We start from the raw sequence: 20,457 nt of genomic DNA, 5'->3' as shown, positions 1-20,457 counted from the left end.
AACTAGGGAAATTATATATCGTTTTTTTCATCACTAATTGGGCTTCGACATACACACTGAATTTTATAACTTTTCTGGAGATATGATGTGTACTTTGGGTGAATATGTAAAAAAAAAAAAATTATGAAAAATTTCTGTATATTTTGAGTTTTTTTTCCATAGAAAAGTTGATTTTACACACATTTTTTTGTTGTTTGTAAAAGCCCTGATACTCCCAAGTCCAACGATACCAAATATGTGGTGGTAACCCACTGTTCCTGTCCAGAAGTAACCCCCAAACTAAAGCAGTACTTTGTACAATATCACACCAGAACAAAGTGGAAAAGCGCTTGTAACAGTTGATGCAGCATAACTTATATGTAAATCTAAAATATCCCCTCATGTTTGGTATTTTTAGAAACTGCAGACCTTCAGGTTTCTAGGTTTCACTCTGAGTTTTCACTCAAAAGCCAAATACTGCATTTTTGTTTTTTTTCTAAAACCTAAACTTGGACACAAGATCAAATGTGCATTTGGCAAAAAAAAATCTCAGAAAGATCTTCGAACCAAGGGAAATTTGAAAGACAAACTTCTCCCGAATAAAATGATGCCCCATATGTATGGGTGCACATAAAGAGGTGGCCACCAAACACCCCAAAGCAGGGGCACAAAATCTCCATGGCAACTACCAAAAACTTACTAAACATCAATCTGCAAGTTTCCCTGAATAAAACGATACCCCATATGTATGGGTGCACATAAAGACCCCCAAATGCCCCCAAACAGGGGCAATGCATTAGGGGGGCTGCGCTCTATGTGCACTACCCACAGTTATTTAGTCTAAACACCCCCATACCTGTGAAATAACCCTGCAAACTATATATTTCCAAAACGTGCACACCTTCAGCTATTCAGAGACACCACTCTTCTCTTTCTAAATAGAAAATTGTGGCCGCAGTCCCTTGCAGAAGTCAGAGCTTTGGTCAGAAATCAAGGAAAAACCAGATACAAACCTAGATTTCTCCTCAAATCTCCATGGCAACAACCAAAATCTTATTAAACATCAATCTGCAAGTTCCCCTGATTAAAACGATACCCCTTTTGTATAGGTGCACATAAAGACGTGGCCAAATCAAATCACGAAAATGCAATAAAACCACTAAAAGCAATGAAAGAACAATAATTGCAATGAAATCGGTGGTCAGAGCCCTGGATCCACCAACGTCACTGCAAATTCAGCACCCCATAGCAATAGAAAAGTTAAAATAAAACAGAAATAAATTATAAAAACGCCAAAAAAACACAAAAATGCAACCAAATAATTATAGAACAAGATCAGAAACAAAGTTTTAGTGGAAAAAAAAGACTGCCAAAGAAAGAAAAGAAAATAAAGAAAAAAAAAGTGTAACGGTGTGTGTAAGTGTATGTGTGTGCTTGGCAAAGTTGTCTGTAAGTGTGTATGTGTGCAAAAGTGTGATAATGAGAAAGACAGAAGAAGAAATAGAAAAATTTTTTTTTAGACAGTTTAGATAGAAATAAGCAAAATAAACAGTGGAGTAGAGTTGTAGTTCAGCTCACCCATGGCCGGCAGGCGATCAGGGGCAACCAATCCATCAGGAAGGCAGCAGGGGGGTCCAGCAGTAACACGTGCAGGCAGGAGAAGAGGAGGCGACAGTGGGGGGGGGGGCGCTATTTAAAGGGACAGCAGTGGACACGTCATCATCACGTGCCCACTGCTGTCATTCGCTGGGGACTCGATCGGCGCGGCTGGGGGACTCGATCGGTGAGTATGTGTTCATTTGCTCGTTGCCTAGGGGGTTGTGGGAGGTTTACAAGCGCTGCGCTGCTTTAAAAGCGAGCGCAGCGCTTGTAAACCAGAAAGTGCTGCAGGATATAGATTCTACATCCTGTGGCACTTAGGTACTTTGGTACCCAGGACGTAGAATCTACGTCCTGTGGTACTTAAAGGGTTAAATCAATTTTTTGTCAGATGATTTAACTAACAAGTATTTCAACTCACAATTTTAGTTACACCTTCATGGCACTGTGATGAGTTTGTAGGCCAATGTATTTATTTAAGGAAATACATGTCTAGACACATGCACCTTTAATTTAACAATTTGTTTCTGGGATAGCTGTATCTTGCGGTTACAATAAGTTCTGTTAGCAAAACCACATTATGGGCCAGATTCCGTTTCATGAGAAAACGTTATTTTATAGTTTATCACATAAAAACTTATGGACGAGATTTTTCAAGTGGTAAACGTTGAGATAAGTTTTCTTGCTGAATCGCATCTGGCTTGATATGAACTTCTGCAATAGGAGATAAGCGTCTGTCATCAAATTGAACCTGGCCTAATGCATAAAAAGAACAGTAACACCAAAAAATAAAAGTGTAGCAAAGTAATTAATAGATTATGTACTATATTGCCCTGCACTGGAAAAAGTTGTGTGTTTGCTTCTGAAACCTTACTATTGTTTATATAAACAAAGCTGCTGTGATGCCATGGGGGCAACTATTCAAACTGAAAAAGGAGAAAAGGCACAGGTTACACAGCAGATAATAGATAAGCTACAGTATGTAGATGCCCAATGTATTCTACAGAGCATATCTATTATCTATGTAACTTGTGCCTTTTCTTCTTTTTTGCAGCTTGAATGGCTACCCTCATGGCTACACAGCAGCTTGTTTAAATAAACTATAGTAGCCTTTCTGAAGTAAAGACACAACTTTTACCAGTGCAGAGCAACAGTACAGGTAATTATGCTTAGAATATTTAAAGGTGGGGTGATGCAAACTTGCATCAACATGAGCTCTTCAAACTTTTGTACAGTTGCGCTCTGCGTTGCTCAGTCCTCCCTGCCTTGCATTCTGAATCAGGTACTGTTGCACCTATTGATCCAAGGGAACCCTGGAGATACTGCCACAACATGACCAGGCGGTAGCTCCAGGGTTCCCTTTGTTCCAGCGTCAATAAGCACAGCACACTTGTATCTAAAGGACACATTATTTGCACACTGAACACCTGAAATTACACCAGACAGACTTAGAAAATATTTGGTGCAACTGTACCCAATTTTTGACAAAGTACACACATTTTGGCAAACTGGAGGCAACTGTGGTAGGTACAGCACACTTGTGTCAAGAGAATCGCCCATCTGCAATTATGCCTGAATTCTAGGGTAAAAACAGTGCATTATGGGAAAAACTAGGTAAGGGAATGTACCCTATTGTATTGTAGGTCTATGAAGATTTTCATTCATCCAGGTCATGGTATATCTAGTATAAATAAATTTAAAGCAACTGGACTTGTTTGGTAATCATTGAAGACGTTTCACTACTCATCCGAGCAGCTTCTTCAGTTCAACTGACTGGTATGGGAAGTCCTCAGCATATATACTCTTCCACTAATCCAATCACAATGGCACTATGTAACTCTTCAGAAAGGTGACATCTGAAACTTACAGAGTCAACACCTGTTTGAAGAGTTGCATGATACTTTGGTAATCCTTTCAAAGTAACTCCACAGCATTCACACCTCTGTGAGTTTCAGATGTCACCTTTCTGAAGAGTTACATAGTGCCATTGTGATTGGATTAGTGGAAGAGTACATATGCTGAGGACTTCCCATACCAGTCAGTTGAACTGAAGAAGCTGCTCGGATGAGTAGTGAAACGTCTTCAATGATTACCAAACAAGTCCAGTTGCTTTAAATTTATTTATACTAGATATTGTATTGTAGGTTGTGTAAATAGTTTTGGGTTGCAGTTTTAGTACTGTGTTGGATGTTACAGTTGTGATAAGATGGCATTTTACATATACACAATAGTCTGATTACCATTACTATTTTGGGCATGGAATAGGAATTAGATACTTTAAAATAAAGTCAATGTAGTGGTCAGTTTATTAGATCAAATATTAAGAATAAATAAAGTATTTAAACTATTTAAAGGTAAGTTTTCTTTTTACCTGTCAGTATCGGCATCAGAACTAATGGTCCATTCATTAAAGACTTTATTTTTAAAATTATTCTTTTTGTAGTTGTTCTGGGTTGCATTATTCTCTGCTGCATCCAATGCTGAAGAATCTAGAACTGATTAATAACAAAAATCATTTTTAATAGTGCAAGTGATAGATGTTACCAGGCATTCATTACTCTATAAAGAATATTGTTAGCTCAAAGTTTTTTCTATCATAGCAAGTCCATACAAACCCCATTGGGTTTATATGGACTTGAAACTCTCTGACAGGGTCTAACTTGTAAATAAATACATGAATGTGCCAGTGTTACAACTGGGCCTTTTGTGACTGATTTTTAATCCAGAATCCAGAGTCCACATTGTGGACTCCTGCTCACTGCATGTGCATGGGACTCAAAAAGCTGTGATTTTGCTGTCCTTAGTCCTTTGTAAGGCATTGAACTGCATTAATTACAGAATTGGATGGTGCAACCAGTAATTCCATTTTACGAAATAGGATGGTGCAACCAGTTATTCAAAGTTTTCACTTTGAAAAGCCACTTACTTACACTTCATTATAATCTACTTTAATAAAATTAATACAACACTGGCGTTATTTTTGACTCCATTTACAACTGAAAACCCAACCAAATTTAATGTAAAAAATAGGGAAAATAGAAAAAGGGCAAATACTTTGTACAAGTAATAGACCCTTATCCGGAAACCCATTATCCAGAAACTTCCGAATTACAGAAAGGTAATTTTCCATAGACCTAATTTCAATCAAATAATTCACATTTTAAAAAATGATTTCCATTTTCTCTGTAGAAATAAAACAGAAACTTGTATTTTATCCCAACTAAGATATAATTAATCCTTATTGGAGCCAAAAAATCCAATTGGGTTTAATTACTGTTTAAATAAAATTTTTTTAGCAGATTTAAGGTAGGAAATCCGAATTACGGAAAGACCCCTTATCTGAAAAACCCCAGGTCCCGAGCATTCTGGATAACGGGTCCCATTCCTGTTACATATTGTAGAATAAAATTACTTCTTTCCAAAAAGGCTAAATGGCAAATTGAGCCACAAGATGTCAGTATTCATACACCAAAGCAAGTACAGTAAATGAAAAAGGCCTTACAAACCACGGATTAGATTAATCATGTCAACTTATAAATCAGGAAAAATGTTAAATTTTTAAAATTTAGAAAAGATCAATGTGAAATTTTAGTGTTAATGTATAGTCTTGTATTTTAGAAAATATATACTGGAATAAAATAAACAAAGCTTGCTGCCAGATGACAATGTACTTAATTTTAGATATGTAATTTTGTGTGTGCTGAACTTGAAAATATGTTTATGGTAGAGACCTTCACAGGTCTAACTTAGTGGACCTGCCTCATGACCTGCACCTGAATCTGCATTTTTAATGGCACTCACTACTCGCTCCAACCCACATCAGCTTTATTTACAACCCCACATTATATTCAGAGTGCCCTGAAACGCAAAAGTGTCATCAGCATAAAACTGCAAGCAATGTAATTTAAGTGCAGACAGAAGCTGGTAAGGGTGTCACAAATTGTCTTTATAGAAACATACTTCTGCACTAATGGAAAAGGTCTATAAACATTTAAAGCTGACAAAGTATCTTTTGCATCAATGGAAAGGTCTCAAACTTAATAAAGCATATTTCAAAAACTTTTGCATACAAAAATATATTTTGTGCTAATATTAGATTATCCCAAAATGAAACTGCCAACTATAGGCCATTCCTCATAGGAATTAACACCATGTTTTCACACAAATCACACACTACATGCACACATAAAAACTGTTTTTCATCACACATGGCAAGGACTGTACAGAGCTGTTTTTTTTACTCCAAAACATCTTCCTGTTACAGTTAGAATGTGCATTTCTTTATGATTGTTATCAGGTGAAAGGGACAAAACTGTGAAAGGTATATTAAATAGAAAATAAATAATTTTAATAATATTTTTACTATATGTGCAATCCAATTCTTCTTCAAGATTCTTTAATGCAAGAGTTGTCAAACTTTTTGTCAGTTCAAGCCTCCTTGAAGGTTCAACCTTTGGTCAGGGCCCCTTTAAAGGTCTAACCTTTGTCAGAGAACCTGAAACATGTACACATATAATTGCAAATATTGGTGGAGATATCTATGAGAGCAAATGGCTATTCTACTAAATTCTCAACTTCCTGGCCTACAGAGCTAAAAAAAAGTTTAAAAAGGATTTAAAAAAATAGATAGTTTTAGTGAACCAAAAACATGAAATTAGCAGTAATCTGAAATTACATATGAGAGGTCTACTTTCATTTTAAGGAAAACTATACCCCCAGAGATAGTTCACATTATGTTAAGTGGCATATTAAAGAATCTCGCCCTACTGGAATATATATCAGTAAATATTGCCCTTTTACATATTTTTCCTTGATCCACAATTTAGTGATGGGCTGTGTGCTCCCTCAGAGATAATATATAAATAATTCAGCTTTAAATGTAACAGGAAGAAGTGTGGAAGCAAAGAACATAACTCTGTCCATTAATTGGCTGATGAGACCTAGCATGTATGTTTACCTATGATCCCAGAAGGCGGCCCGTAATTCTTAAAATTGCAATTTTCTATTTAGGATTACCCAATGGCACATACTACTAAAAAAGTATATTTTTATGAAAATTGTTTAGATGAAGCAGGGCTTTACATATGAGCTTGTTTATGCAATATATTTTTATACAGACCTACATTTTTTGTGGAAATAGATTTCTTTACCTCTAAAAAGTGAATATCCTGCTGCTTTGGAAAAAGTAGAATCAATGGCTAAAGCATTTTTTTAAAATATGGACAATTAAAGGCACATAGAAGAATGTTCTAATGGAGCTGACTTTGATACTGTGCTTTGCTTATAACCAGTTCAAGAACTATTTGTGCCATAAAAAGTTTATTAAACAGTTTATTCAGTAATACCCAGCACATATCCACCAGCATATTCAGTAACAGGTGAAAAGCTCCAGGTTTGACCATTGGTCTGGTCTTTCACAATTCTCAGACATGGTCTAAATATTATATCTGAAATGCCCAGCATGCATGCAAGCAGTATGGCTCTAGGTAGATTTATCACCTACTACCTTGTTACGCATATTACTCCTTGGGTGGAACTCCTTACCTTCCTGCTGCTAATGGTGGAGTCCTGTGATGGTAACAACACTGTTTAGTAGCTCCGTGGGCAAATGGGGCACAGTGACACTGGTATAAAGAGCAGTAAAGTGCCTAAAGTGTGTTTAACAGAGCTTTTTAAGTACTGAGCCACCAAAACACTTTGAGTGTCTTTGACTAAATTGTATAAGTGGCCGGGAATTTCTGAAATGAAGCAATAATATTTTTCCATCACATCACGTTTTGGTCATTTTGTTGAAAAATGGTGTCCTATGTTCAGTTCCAGAATATTACTAGGTTGAGATGTTTTAACTAAGATTGGCACGGCATGTGGTTTTTATGCCCATAAAACAATTTATAAACCAGCGCTATTTATGCAGGATGTGATATCTGTGGTAATTTCTTTTATCCTCTCAGAGAATCAGTGGACCATTCCAAGCATTTAAACCTCACGTAAATATAAGCCAACATTATCATATATTATGCAAAACAAGAATCCAGGCCTACTGGTTGTGAACTAATTCCTTTTCACTTAATTTTTTTTGCATGGGGGTCACAGACATAAGCATGTATTTTTGATCGGAGGGGCAGAAGAGGGACACTTAAAAGTATCTGGCCTTACCCAACACGAACAGTTGTCTAGAATTTAGAATGCATCTTTATGCTTTGCATTTTGCATATGTGCTTTAGTTTATATTATATTACCTGCAATAGGTGCAACTTTTCCAGCAACAGGTGTGCTGAATCTTGTGGATACCTTTCCTGCTTTGCTTATTGGTAACTGAACAGTAGATAGCTCTTGAATATCAACAACTGAGCTGCAAAAAAAATGTGTTTACAAATAGTCCATTATTTGTTTCTGAATACTGAATAGTACAGTTAAACAAACAGGGCATTCAAAGATCTTTATGTATTTGGCAAACATATTACAAGAAAATAATATAATTTCCAAGAAAATTATATAATTTTGAACCTCACAGTTTTTTTCTGGTAAAGTGTTGCAAAGCACTCAATCATAGCACACTGGTGTCCACATCGGATCCAGTATGCAGATAAGGAATTTAAATTTAAACATTTATTAAAACTAAATAATAAAGTCTGATTATTTTTATATATTACACATAATTATAGGCACAGAATCATACTAAATAATATTGGTACTTAATGACTTATAAACAGACTAAAATATCATCTAGATTGTAAGCTCTACAGGGCAGGGACCTCCATCCTCTTTTGTCTTTGACTCTTAACTTAAAATCGAGATGTGCCCAATCCATAATTTTTGCACTTGAATACTTCACAAAAATACGGGCAAATAGCAGACAGAATTCAATTTGTATATGCCCACTTTAGAAGGATAGTGAGTAAACATTTGACACATTAATTTGTCCAATGCAAACTATGATCTGTAACAGTTCCAGGTTACATTGTTAAGGGTTTTTTTTAAGCTGCCCCATGTATGACAAAGAAGGGAAAACAATTGGGAAGAGATTAATGGAGAAGGAAAGCTACTGAGGCAATTAATTTCCACTAGATTAGCCGCATTAATGCAAGATAGAAAGCTATATTTATTCCGTAGAGTAAACAGACCTAGAACCTCTCTCTGTTTAAGATAGCAGCTGCCATTCTAGCTTGTTCTGAAATCACTTCCCTGCCTGCAGGCTGCTGCCTGCTAGCTCTAGTCTCAGATTACAGCAGGGAGGGGGAGGAGGGAGAAGGCAGGGGTGGAGGGAGAGAGGAATAAGCTGAGCATGCTCAAGCCTGAGCCCTGGAGGTTTGAGAGAAGGACATCTGACATAGAAGCTCATGTGTACAGAATAACAGGAAATAAATTCAGTGCTTCTTTTCACAGAGGACTCAAAGCAGTAGTTCTGTAGGTGTTTATGGCTGTATTTACATTGACCTTTCTTATAAAGCTTACTTCGTTTTCACCTTTCCTTCCCCTTTAAAGATATAGTAAGCAGAAAGAGAGGGGAAACCAAAAGAGAGGAAGAGAGCAAAACAGAATGAAGAAGGAATGTACAATGGGGTAGCAGACAATTTGAAGTATTATCACCAAAATTTAGAATTTTCCACAACACTGCTATTTAACTATAAGAATACTAAAATTCTGGAGAATTAACTTCACATTAGTGAAAATTCTCTTTGGATTGGCATAAATTTGCATCTCTTCTCCAGAGAGTACTCTCCAATTTACTAAACTGCCATTATAAAGAAGAAAATTTTGTTTGACTATTTTTTTTAATCTTTTTAGTATTACTTCTCTAAAGTAGTCCACACAGTTTGAGGAATGTAGCAGTTACCATTCACTAAGCCCAAAAAATGGGGAGCTACTGGATATATTTGATGGCACTAATGATTAATGTCACAGGGCTGTTACATGGGTTTTAGTTTTTTAATAGTGATCCAGTGATGACTGGCATTCCTGGTCCCTTGGCTGCCCTGAGATCTTTTTGGGGGGCTGCATCGCTAGTGCAGAGCGCGTAATAGCGCTCTCTGCACTAGAAAAGCCAAACTTCTGATTTTTGGCACCCCTGGTAACTTGCAGGCTGAGGTGAGTTTCTTAACTTGCCTCATGGCAGCAGCGCCCCTGCTATAAAGCCATGGCTATGAAAAGCATTTGCTCCACTTCTTTCATGCTGTGTTTTTTCTGCAGGCTGAGAAAAGTGTATCTACTCCCTGATCCGTGTACCCATGGCCTAATGGAGTACAACAATTTGCAAATTAGTCTTTTGCAGCATTGGCTGCATTCAGTTGGGCCTCCATTAGAATGTCTCCTACCTTGCATTTCTATTTTATTGCGTTTCAGCTTTATATTTGTTAATTGCTTGTCCCATAGTAGTTTGGAGTAGACAGTTAGCCAATTTGATTTTGTCAAAATGTGTACTCTGCAAATGTATTGTGTTTTTCAGGTGTCACCTTACTTGGGTAAGGTTTTGGATTTGATAGTACAAATTCTTTGGAAGGTAACAAAAAATATATGGCACCACCCCATTTAGAAGTAATTTGAGGTACAAGATATTGTTGACCTTGAAAGATCCAGAGGATATTATTCAGTAGAAGGGTTTGGGTCCTGAGGAAAGGTCAGGACCATAAAAAGTTTCCCAGTAAATTCTTGTAGCCCCAGGAGACTATTATTAATTTGAGGCGCTCCTCAGGCCTGTTGTGCCCACTTCCCCTGAAACAAAGGAGCTACCTCACAAGAGGCAGAATTAACCTAGAAGGCTGAATGAAAGGTGGAGATGTGGTTCAGTGCAAAATTTAAAAATGAAGATGGTGCAAACATAATAGGATTGGTCTTTAAATGGATGAATTTCTAGGTAACATTTTGACATTCAGGGTGAGACAGTGCAGAGGCAACATTAAACCACAAAGTACAGAAAGGGATCCAGAGTCCAGAGTTGATAACAGTGTAACAGAAACAGGCAATTTCATTAAGGAGGTAGGGAGCAATAGATTTGTTATATAACATTTAACAGTCCATTCAGTCCAACAAGAAAAGACATAAAGAGTTATAATGCATCCTTCATTTGTGAAAGTTGTGATTAGAAAAACATTGTCTTTATCCTTAGCGTAAAAGTCATTTCAAATCTACACATGCATTTTTTTTGTGATTTTTTGATAAAAGCAGTTTGAATAATAATTGAGAGTGTGGAAATAATAATTACTATTCTATTTAATTCACCTTGTATGATGTATGAAGCTTAATGTGTTAACCTCAACTGCAGTCATTTCAAGTTGATCAGAGCCTGCAAACAAGTTACAGTTAATTATTGAAGAAATATTGAAAAAAAAAATCTTGGTAGAGTGCTATTGGTGGATAGTTTACTCATTTTTGGCAGCAACCCAAAGAAAGAAAGAATATAACACGCTAAAGCAGAAACAATATATGCGTGTGAGGAGCTGCAGAGGTGGAAGCATGATAGGTGAATTAATACCACTTGATTCTAAACATCAAGAAAAAAGTATTTCTAAAAGAAAAACTAATGTAAATTCCAATAAACAGTTATATACTTTATAATGTTTACTAAATACACACAGTTCTATGAATTTAAATTTTATATATATATATATATATACTGGTTGGCCTTTCATGGGCCAGTTTACATGTACAGGTATGGGACCCATTATCCAGAATGCTTGGGACCTGGGGTTTTCCGGATAAGGGATCTATCTGTAATTTGGATCTCCTACCTTACGTCTACTTAAAAAATATTTAAACAGTAATTAAACCCAATAGGCTTGTTTTGGCTCCAATAAGAATTAATTAGATCTTAGTTGAGATCAAGTACAAGGTACTGTTTTTTTATTACAGAGAAAAAGGAAACCACTTTCAAAATTTTGAATTATTTGATTAAAATGGAGTCTATGGGAGATGGCCTTTCCATAATTCGGAACTTTCTGGATAACAGGTTTCCGGATAAGGGATCCCATACATGTACTATATATTTCATGGGGTTTTGTTAAACACAGCATACCAGCTGAAGCTTTTTAGATGAAGATAGTCGAATACAGCAAAGCTAATAACAAATACACTGTAATTACAACCAAGGCTACAGCTTTAAAGGAAATATTATTCCTTACAATGAACTTAAACATGTTTTGGTTTTTCACCCCATAGATCAATAGAGACCAGAGGTTATGAATATCTGAAAAAGCAACCTAGTATCCCCAAACTGCAATAGCCCTAATCTACAGGTAATTGCAGGGCTCCCAGTGACAGTAGAAGGCAGAGCCAAACTGATCCTGTACCTGCACAAATAAGGTTTGGGCCCAATGCGCGAGGCGATGTACACCGTGAACACCTGTCACATTCCTCCAGCCCTAGCCAAGCATTGTAATAAGCATCATACCAGGGCTGTGCTATTACAGACAATACCAAATTAAGCCGCATTGAGGTAAAGAAGCAAAAAAATATATATATAAACAAAAAATATTTTTCTACCGGATTCAGCTTGCTTGTAACTTCCAGAAGGGCACAATATTAAATTACTTGCGCTTTGTGTTAAATTGATTTCCTCTCTAATTTTTAAACTCTAAAAAAGAAAAAACATACATTACACAAAAATTACAGAAGTGCTTGCACATTCAACTAAATATGCATATCAGTTGTTGTTTTGCATTTTACAGTGTCTGGCCACAGAAACAACTTACAAACAGCCTAGTAAGGAAGATTCTGCAGTTATAAAATTACGTCCGACTGAATCTTCCTTTGTTTTAGTTCAGTGTCAATGCATTTAAAAAAAAACAAAAAACAGAAATATTAGACCAAATAACAGTTTATCCCTTTAAAAATATGTATGGATTTACTAATGCAGGTGCTATTGCATTTACCAATAGCAAAAAAGTGTTGCTTAATTTCCTAGGCTCAGGTCTACTTTGATTCTCTATTACTGTTAAAGGGCAGTTTGCCCTCATGCTTTTCCCCTTCTGTTTTACTTTTGTATTAACTATGGTTTTTGTAATTTCTTGCATTAAACAGGGTAAAATCAAAAATTAAAAATAAATTCACATTCTACGTCCTATTTGTACGAACATAATAACAACAAATCACCAGTCTACTGAGAAGCCCTCTGTATAATAAGTCACTCCTTATCTGAAAGCCTAATAAAGCAAGCAGCTAGAGATAGGGAAGGGTCTGCTTAAACAGAGAGCTTCGCCATGAAGTCATATAAAAAGAATGTGTGTTTACTTCAATTTCAGATTTTGCCCTGTTTAATGTGGTTTCAGTAACCAATTGCTCTAGCCAAAGGCTTGAGCAATCATAAATCAGGACCCAAGAATGCACTGACTCACTTGGTCAACAGCATACAACTCTGCTTTGTTGCTTGTTTTCTGAGCTGTTACATTAACAGAGTTTTAGGAGCTGCTACATGACATAAAGTTTTTTGTCCACTGTTAAAGAATTTATGTTTCCACTCATTTATCTGTGCCTTGATATGTGATGCAGAAAGTATTTTGTTTTGCAGACTAGTGATCCCTGTGTACTTGCCATCTGCTTTTGTCATTGATGGAGATCTGTCAGACCTTTTATGATTAGTTATTTCCTGTTTTTAATGAGATACTGACACCATAAATGAAACATTTTTTACATCTACCATAATAATGTATTTGAATGCTATTTAAAATCTTGCCATAAAATAGTTCCCCCATGTTCCTCTATGGGGGGGGGCTGCCATATTTGTGCAGCAGGAGTCTGTTAGCATTAGAAGCTATAACTGACAAGTTAAGTAGGGACAGTCAGGTTGGCAAAACTGTCAGGTTTAGGAACTTCAAGTAACAATTACTTACAAAAGCAGCCCTATAAGCAAAAAAACAATACACATAACCTATATGTAACTTTTTACGTAGATTAATATTTTAAAAAGTAGTTTTTTTCATTTCATTATCACTTTAAAGCCATTTGATAGTATAGGCCACATTAAAATGTAGTCTATGAATGGTGCAAGAACTGGAAATAGTTTTGTATGTGTACAAAAGACTTCAGATAGGAAACTGGTGTTAATCTTACTTATGATTAACACCAAAGAATGTTGAAATTAAATTATTACCTCAAGTCCAGGATACTGGTCATTAGAGCAGCAGGACAGTTCAAAATTGGCAGTAAAAAACTCATCCCCAGGGCAGATAGATGAATTATCCAACCCAATATTGAAATCCTGTTTTTTAACAGAAAAAAGAAGATGTTTGGTATGTATCAGGTTTACCCTAATGGCAAACTACTGTTTAAAAAAAATCAAAACCTAATGTTTCTTACAAATGCATTGCATACAAACCAGATATGCTGTAACTTAGACAAAAGGTAAAAAACTAAGACAGATGCAAATTTTTCTTAATGCATATAAGAAATGTAACATTTATTTCATAACCAACAGATGGCATGACCATTGTTTGCACTGTTGCCTTGCAGTAATTGAATATTTGGCATGAACCCAATATGGGCACTGCCAGCATCTTTGTGGGAGAGTTTCCTCTCTAAGGTCTAAAAAAATTTGTTAGGTGATAGGAAACATATAATAAGGCGTCATATTTGAGTGGTGGAGGAGGGTGAAGAGTACAAAAAAAAGACACAAGCTTCCATGTAGGCCCTGACTGGCAAATTCCAGAGTGGCTACTAAAAGATGCCATAAAAAGTTACTATTTATTGGGGCTGTGGGGCACTGTTTGGGCCTTTTTTTAACACTGTATATGCGCCCGATTTGACACGCAACAAAAAAATTCCTGCGCAACTAATTTTTATACGGAAAATTTTCACGGAAGTTTCGCAAAACAATTCGCCAATGGCAAAATGCAGAAATTCGCTGCGAATCCATGCCTGCCAAAAAAATTTGCTCATCACTATTTATATTCAAAGGCACCTAAAAGTTATAAAAACTATTGTATGCTTACATTACTCAGTATGTCCGAAGCAGTGCCACACTCTTTTGTAGGGTTTCTCGCGATACATGGTTGTGGTGACTGGAGTCTTGTACCTAAAGAGAACAATAATGTCAACAGTATTTTTTTTTTTTTTCAAAATCTGAAAAAAAAATAAAGCGTATATCCCATTTTAATTACTATTTTGCAAAAATTACCATGTTTAGATTGTTGGTAGAGGAAATATACAGTGGCTTGCAAAAGTATTCGGCCCCCTTGAACTTTTCCACATTTTGTCACATTACAGCCACAAATATGAATCAATTTTATTGGAATTCCACGTGAAAGACCAATACAAAGTGGTGTACACATGAGAAGTGGAACGAAAATCATACATGATTCCAAACATTTTTTACAACTAAATAACTGCAAAGTGGGGTGTGCGTAATTATTCAGCCCCCTGAGTCAATACTTTGTAGAACCAACTTTTGCTGCAATTACAGCTGCCAGGCTTTTAGGGTATGTCTCTACCAGCTTCTCTAGAGACTGAAATCCTTGCCCATTCTTCTTTGCAAAACAGCTCCAGCTCAGTCAGATTAGATGGACAGCGTTTGTGAACAGCAGTTTTCAGATCTTGCCACAGATTCTCGATTGGATTTAGATCTGGACTTTGACTGGGCCATTCTAACACATGGATATGTTTTGTTTTAAACCATTCCATTGTTGCCCCGGCTTTATGTTTAGGGTCGTTGTCCTGCTGGAAGGTGAACCTCCGCCCCAGTCTCAAGTCTTTTGCAGACTCCAAGAGGTTTTCTTCCAAGATTGCCCTGTATTTGGCTCTATCTTCCCATCAACTCTGACCAGCTTCCCTGTCCCTGCTGAAGAGAAGCACCCCCAGAGCATGATGCTGCCAACCCCATATGTGACAGTGGGGGCCACACATAGCGTTTTGCATTTTGGCCAAAAAGTTCCATTTTGGTCTCATCTGACCAGAGCACCTTCTTCCACATGTTTGCTGTGTCCCCCACATGGCTTGTGGCAAACTGCAAATGGGACTTCTTATGGTTTTCTGTTAACAATGGCTTTCTTCTTGCCACTCTTCCATAAAGACCAACTTTGTGCAGTGCACGACTAATAGTTGTCCTATGGACAGATTCCCCCACCTGAGCTGTAGATCTCTGCAGCTCGTCCAGAGTCACCATGGGCCTCTTGGCTGCATTTCTGATCAGCGCTCTCCTTGTTCGGCCTGTGAGTTTAGGTGGACGGACTAGTCTTGGTAGGTTTACAGTTGTGCCATACTCCTTCCATTTCTGAATGATCGCTTGAACAGTGCTCCGTGGGATGTTCAAGGCTTTGGAAATCTTTTTGTAGCCTAAGCCTGCTGTAAATGTCTCAATAACTTTATCCCTGACCTGTCTGGTGTGTTCTTTGGACTCCATGGTGTTGTTGCTCCCAATATTCTCTTAGACAACCTCTGAGGCCGTCACAGAGCAGCTGTATTTGTACTGACATTAGATTACACACAGGTGCACTCTATTTAGTCATTAGCACTCATCAGGCAATGTCTATGGGCAACTGACTGCACTCAGACCAAAGGGGGCTGAATAATTACGCACACCCCACTTTGCAGTTATTTATTTGTAAAAAATGTTTGGAATCATGTATGATTTTTGTTCCACTTCTCACGTGTACACCACTTTGTACTGTCTTTCATGTGGAATTCCAATAAAATTGATTCATGTTTGTGGCTGTAATGTGACAAAATGTGGAAAAGTTCAAGGGGGCCGAATACTTTTGCAAGCCACTGTAACTGTAAAGGTTTATAGCATGTCCACCATTAACAGGTGCCCTCGTAGAGGAACCACTGTTTCGACAGAAACCGATAAAAATAACCATCATATTTAAATAAAAAGCTACCCAATAGATTACAGGACACTCCAGTTGCAAATTTATGCCACCATGTGGGTATTACACCAAACAATAATGGGAAGCTGAGACATGAGGCTAAAAAATGAAGCAGGTTGTCTTAAGATATTTTATTGTATACGCTAGCTGAATGCAAGAAAATGCATAAGGCACTATAAAGTCTTCAAATGTAGCTTTAATCTGTAATCTGCAGCTCCAGTAGTAGTTTACCTTACAAACACTTGTTTCAGTATTTTTTTATACCAAAAATATAAGGGCTCATTTATGCCTGCAAGTACAGCGAGTGCAGTTTTTTCACCCACAATGCTGAATTTTCTCTCAGGATTCCAGCATCATTGCGGTTGCAATGGGAGGAATGGGCTTCACACAACTGCAATGCAGATGCAGTGCTCAATTCAGCAGAAGGCAGGAAGGCACTGAGTGGTGCAGGGCACAACTACACAAAAGTACAAGGAACACATTTTGGAACAAGTACAATGGTGGTGACATAGTCAACATTTGGTATTGCACATGGTGATATTAGATTTTGCTTCTGATCACCCATAAAAATCCCACAATTCCTCTGAATAGTTTTTGTACTGACTTTTAAAGTGTTCCAACTAAGAAAACATTATTTTAGATTCAGGGCCTGGTTATCTTTGGCTAAAAAATTTATCTTGATACTTTAGGCCATATAAGAGCTCATTTACATCCACAAGCACAGTGGGCTGAGCTTTTCCCTGCAGTGACTTACCTGTAAAACCACTTGCATTAAAGGGGTTGTTCACATTTGAGTTAACTTTTAATATGATGTAGAGGGTAATATTTTGAGACAATTTTAAATTGGTCTCAGTTTTTTATAGTTTGTAGTTTTTGAATTATTTAAAATTTTGTTTAGCAGCTCTTTAGTTTGGAGTTTCTGCAATCTGGTTTCTAGGGTCCAAATTACCTTAGCGACCAGGGACTGGTTTGAATGACAGACTGGTATATAAATAGGAGAGGGCCTAAATAGAAAGGTAAGTAATAAAAAGTAACAATGACAATAAAACTGAAACCTCACTGAGCAGTAGTTTTTTTGCTGCTAGGGTTGGTTACCCCCGTTTTAAAGCTGAAAAGACTTAGAGGAAGAAGGCAAATGATCAAGTGAAAAGTTGCATAGAACTGGCCATTCTATAACTTACATAAATGTTCATTTAAAGGTGAACTAGCCCTTTAAATGTAAGTGCTTCAAAATGTACTCTTCACACTTCATATAGCTGCGCTTAGCACCAATCAGTCTTTCCAGCCTTCCCTTCTGAATCAGGTGCAGTTGTGCCTATTCATGCATGGGAACCCTGGAACTATTGCCACCTCTGGACCGGGTGGTAGCTCCAGGATTCTCTCAGAGTCCTGCGTCAATAGGCAGACAAAAGAATAGGGCATAATTGCAAGTAAAAAAAAACAGAAATAATAGCAGACTTTGAAAATATTTGGCATCTCAATAGCTCATTTGCGTCCGCAATGTCTCCTGAATATTGGGGAAAAAATAGTGCATTCTAGGGGAAAAAAACAGGGTGATTATGCTTCAAATTGCACTTTGCTAACTGCACTTGTGGGCGTAAATGAGCCTTATACTTATGGTTACCACCTTTCTTTTTAGATACATCTGGCTGGGGCAGTGACGCAAGGGGGAAGGGCACAGTGATGTAAGTGGGCATGTCAGTGACATTTAGGGGCATGATATGACATACCAGCCTATGATTGGCCTTATTTTGTGTCAATCATGGGGCAGTCTTGTCTGGTTTGCATAGGTCTAAAAAACGGGCAGGCAGTTCTGAACCAGGCAGCCCATCTAAAAACTACAATGTCTGGTTCAAAACCGGACAGGTTGCAACCCTACCTAAAGTGTATATACACAACAACAAAAAAGAGAAACCTAATTATATTTTGCCAATGATTTAACACTGTATGTTGTTCATTTTAGTACACATGTAAAATGATACTTACTAGTCCATTCTGATGATGCCATTCCAATTGTCCTACCAACATATTTTGTCCTGCCTTCGCAAACATTTGCTTTTGCATAAAATCTACAAAATGACAGTTATAGAATCATATACTTATGCTTATATAAATTTAAGAGTAGCCTAAAGTGTAATCCAAACTGTACATTTTCAAACAAGCAGACTTATTATAGCTGCATTGCAATGTGATATATTTGATAGGTCCCCAGCCTTGATCTTGGTAAAACTAGTGTAAACCACAGTTTGCTGCTCCTGTTCACTGAAAAATGCATTGGCACAGGGTACCCCACTAATCTTTCCTTTTAAAAGGCCTGATTAACCTGTGTCAGTAAAGAGTTGTTGTACAAATGGGACTGCACTGATATTAAGACTGTGTAAATTAAGTATTCCTCTAATTTCTGATTTTAGCATTTCTGGTAGAATTTATGAGTACTTTAAAAATATAAGGGTTGATTCACTAAAGTGCGATAACGCTTATCGCATGCTTTTTTACATTAAAGTTGACGCACAAAAAAACGCATGATTCGCTAAAGTATTATCGCTTGCGTTAAATAGGGCGCAACCGAATGCGTTAATTTTACCGCATTGCGTTAATTAGCACGCAGAAATAATACTAACGCATGGTTCACAAACACTTAGACGCGCTAAATATCGCATTAGTCTGTGCGAAAATTAACACCTACTTGAGGCAGGCGGTAATTATAGAAAAGTACAGTTCATGAGCTTTTGGCAACACAATATGGACTTTGCAGTGTGCTTTTTACAATTTGTGCGTGCTGCGTTAACTAGTATGCGTTTAATAGTCTTCGCGACTTAAATAACGCAAACTGAATCGCGTCTAAATTAACGCAAGTATCCTTTTAGTGAATCGTGCGTTACGATGCGAAAAATTAGACGCGATAAAATTTTTACCGCATGCTATAAATAACGCTCATTTTAACACACCTTAGTGAATCAGCCCTATAGACAATACAAATTCACAACTTACAGTTCTTCAGAGTATGCCTCAGAGCACCTATCATTTGGTTCAGTATTGGAATCTTTTAGGTCTTTATCTTTTTCAGCATACTTTCTGTGAGCCTGTAACAATTTAAAAATTTTAAAGTTTATAATCAGGTGCTAAAATAGATATAAAATAGTTAACCAATGTGTGTGTTATAAACTGCATAAATATTGTGGTCAGCAAAATATACTGTATTTTTAGAGTGCTGAGATGTGTTCTTATTAAAAGGTACTGTATTATACCTTTAATATCACAACCCATTTTCTCAATTTTCATTGTTCATAATGAAAATATTAAAGCAAATCCATCATGCATTCCTTACACTGAAAGAACACATCCCAGCATGAACATATGAATATCAGCATGCATACATTTTTTTTTTCAGTTTTTAAATGAAACTTATTATTTGATTTGCCCTGCCATCAGGAAGCCAAAAAAACTCAGAAATCATGAATTCATGTAATTTTTTCAAGTAAAAGCTTCTCTAAATTTACAATGAATGTTTGTCAGGATTCTTTACAGAATTTAATAAACTAAACAAGATCTACCTTTGCTAAAATACTGCCCTACATGAGGACACCGCCCTCCTCCCCACAGGACATGTAATAAGTAGATAGATTGTTTTGTATATATGTTAAATAAAAAATAATTCAAATTGGTTTACTTACAGTGAAAACTAAATTTTACAAGCTCTTGTGTGGTTCCACAAAAAAAATTAGGGAAAACTTAAGAGCTTGTAAAATTTAATTTTCACTGTAATATAAATTGCATTCCCTGATTTTATATTTTCCTTGATATTACACCATTTTTATGGTCAAATAAAATGTATTTTTTTATCATAAGGGATTAATAAAAAAAAAAACAGAACTCAGAATTAGTATTTTAAATTTATAGTTTTTGTCAGAAACAAATTTTAAACTAAATCTCAGAATTTACACAGGTGAAAAACAGTGTCTTAAAATGGGTCTGATATAGTCAGAAAATTGCATAATTTTTTGGCTATAGAGACATAATTGCAACTGTGTTCTCGTTATGAAAGTCTCGGCATTCAGGTATGCAAAAACCTGAGTTTCAAGAG

At 36.7% G+C, this 20,457-nt stretch overlaps 1 protein-coding gene across 1 annotated transcript in view; it reads right to left on the bottom strand.

Moving 5' to 3' along the window:
* The window catches only part of tex14 (testis expressed 14, intercellular bridge forming factor), a 74,101-nt gene that overhangs the window by 6,554 nt on the left and 47,090 nt on the right, over window positions 1-20,457 (bottom strand). Inside the window, exons 15-22 of the mRNA XM_031896963.1 lie at window positions 19,365-19,456; window positions 18,360-18,442; window positions 14,502-14,584; window positions 13,664-13,771; window positions 12,058-12,148; window positions 10,798-10,861; window positions 7,818-7,930; window positions 3,950-4,073 (exon numbers count right to left, since the gene is read on the bottom strand). Coding sequence (XP_031752823.1) covers window positions 3,950-4,073; window positions 7,818-7,930; window positions 10,798-10,861; window positions 12,058-12,148; window positions 13,664-13,771; window positions 14,502-14,584; window positions 18,360-18,442; window positions 19,365-19,456 — 758 coding nt within the window. The remainder of the gene's footprint in view (window positions 1-3,949; window positions 4,074-7,817; window positions 7,931-10,797; window positions 10,862-12,057; window positions 12,149-13,663; window positions 13,772-14,501; window positions 14,585-18,359; window positions 18,443-19,364; window positions 19,457-20,457) is intronic.

This window comes from Xenopus tropicalis, chromosome 2, assembly GCF_000004195.4.
Source record: "Xenopus tropicalis strain Nigerian chromosome 2, UCB_Xtro_10.0, whole genome shotgun sequence".
Taxonomy (NCBI): Eukaryota; Metazoa; Chordata; class Amphibia; order Anura; family Pipidae; genus Xenopus; species Xenopus tropicalis.
The sequence above is the reverse complement of the archived record's forward strand: the minus strand, read 5'-3'. Positions and strand labels throughout refer to the sequence as shown.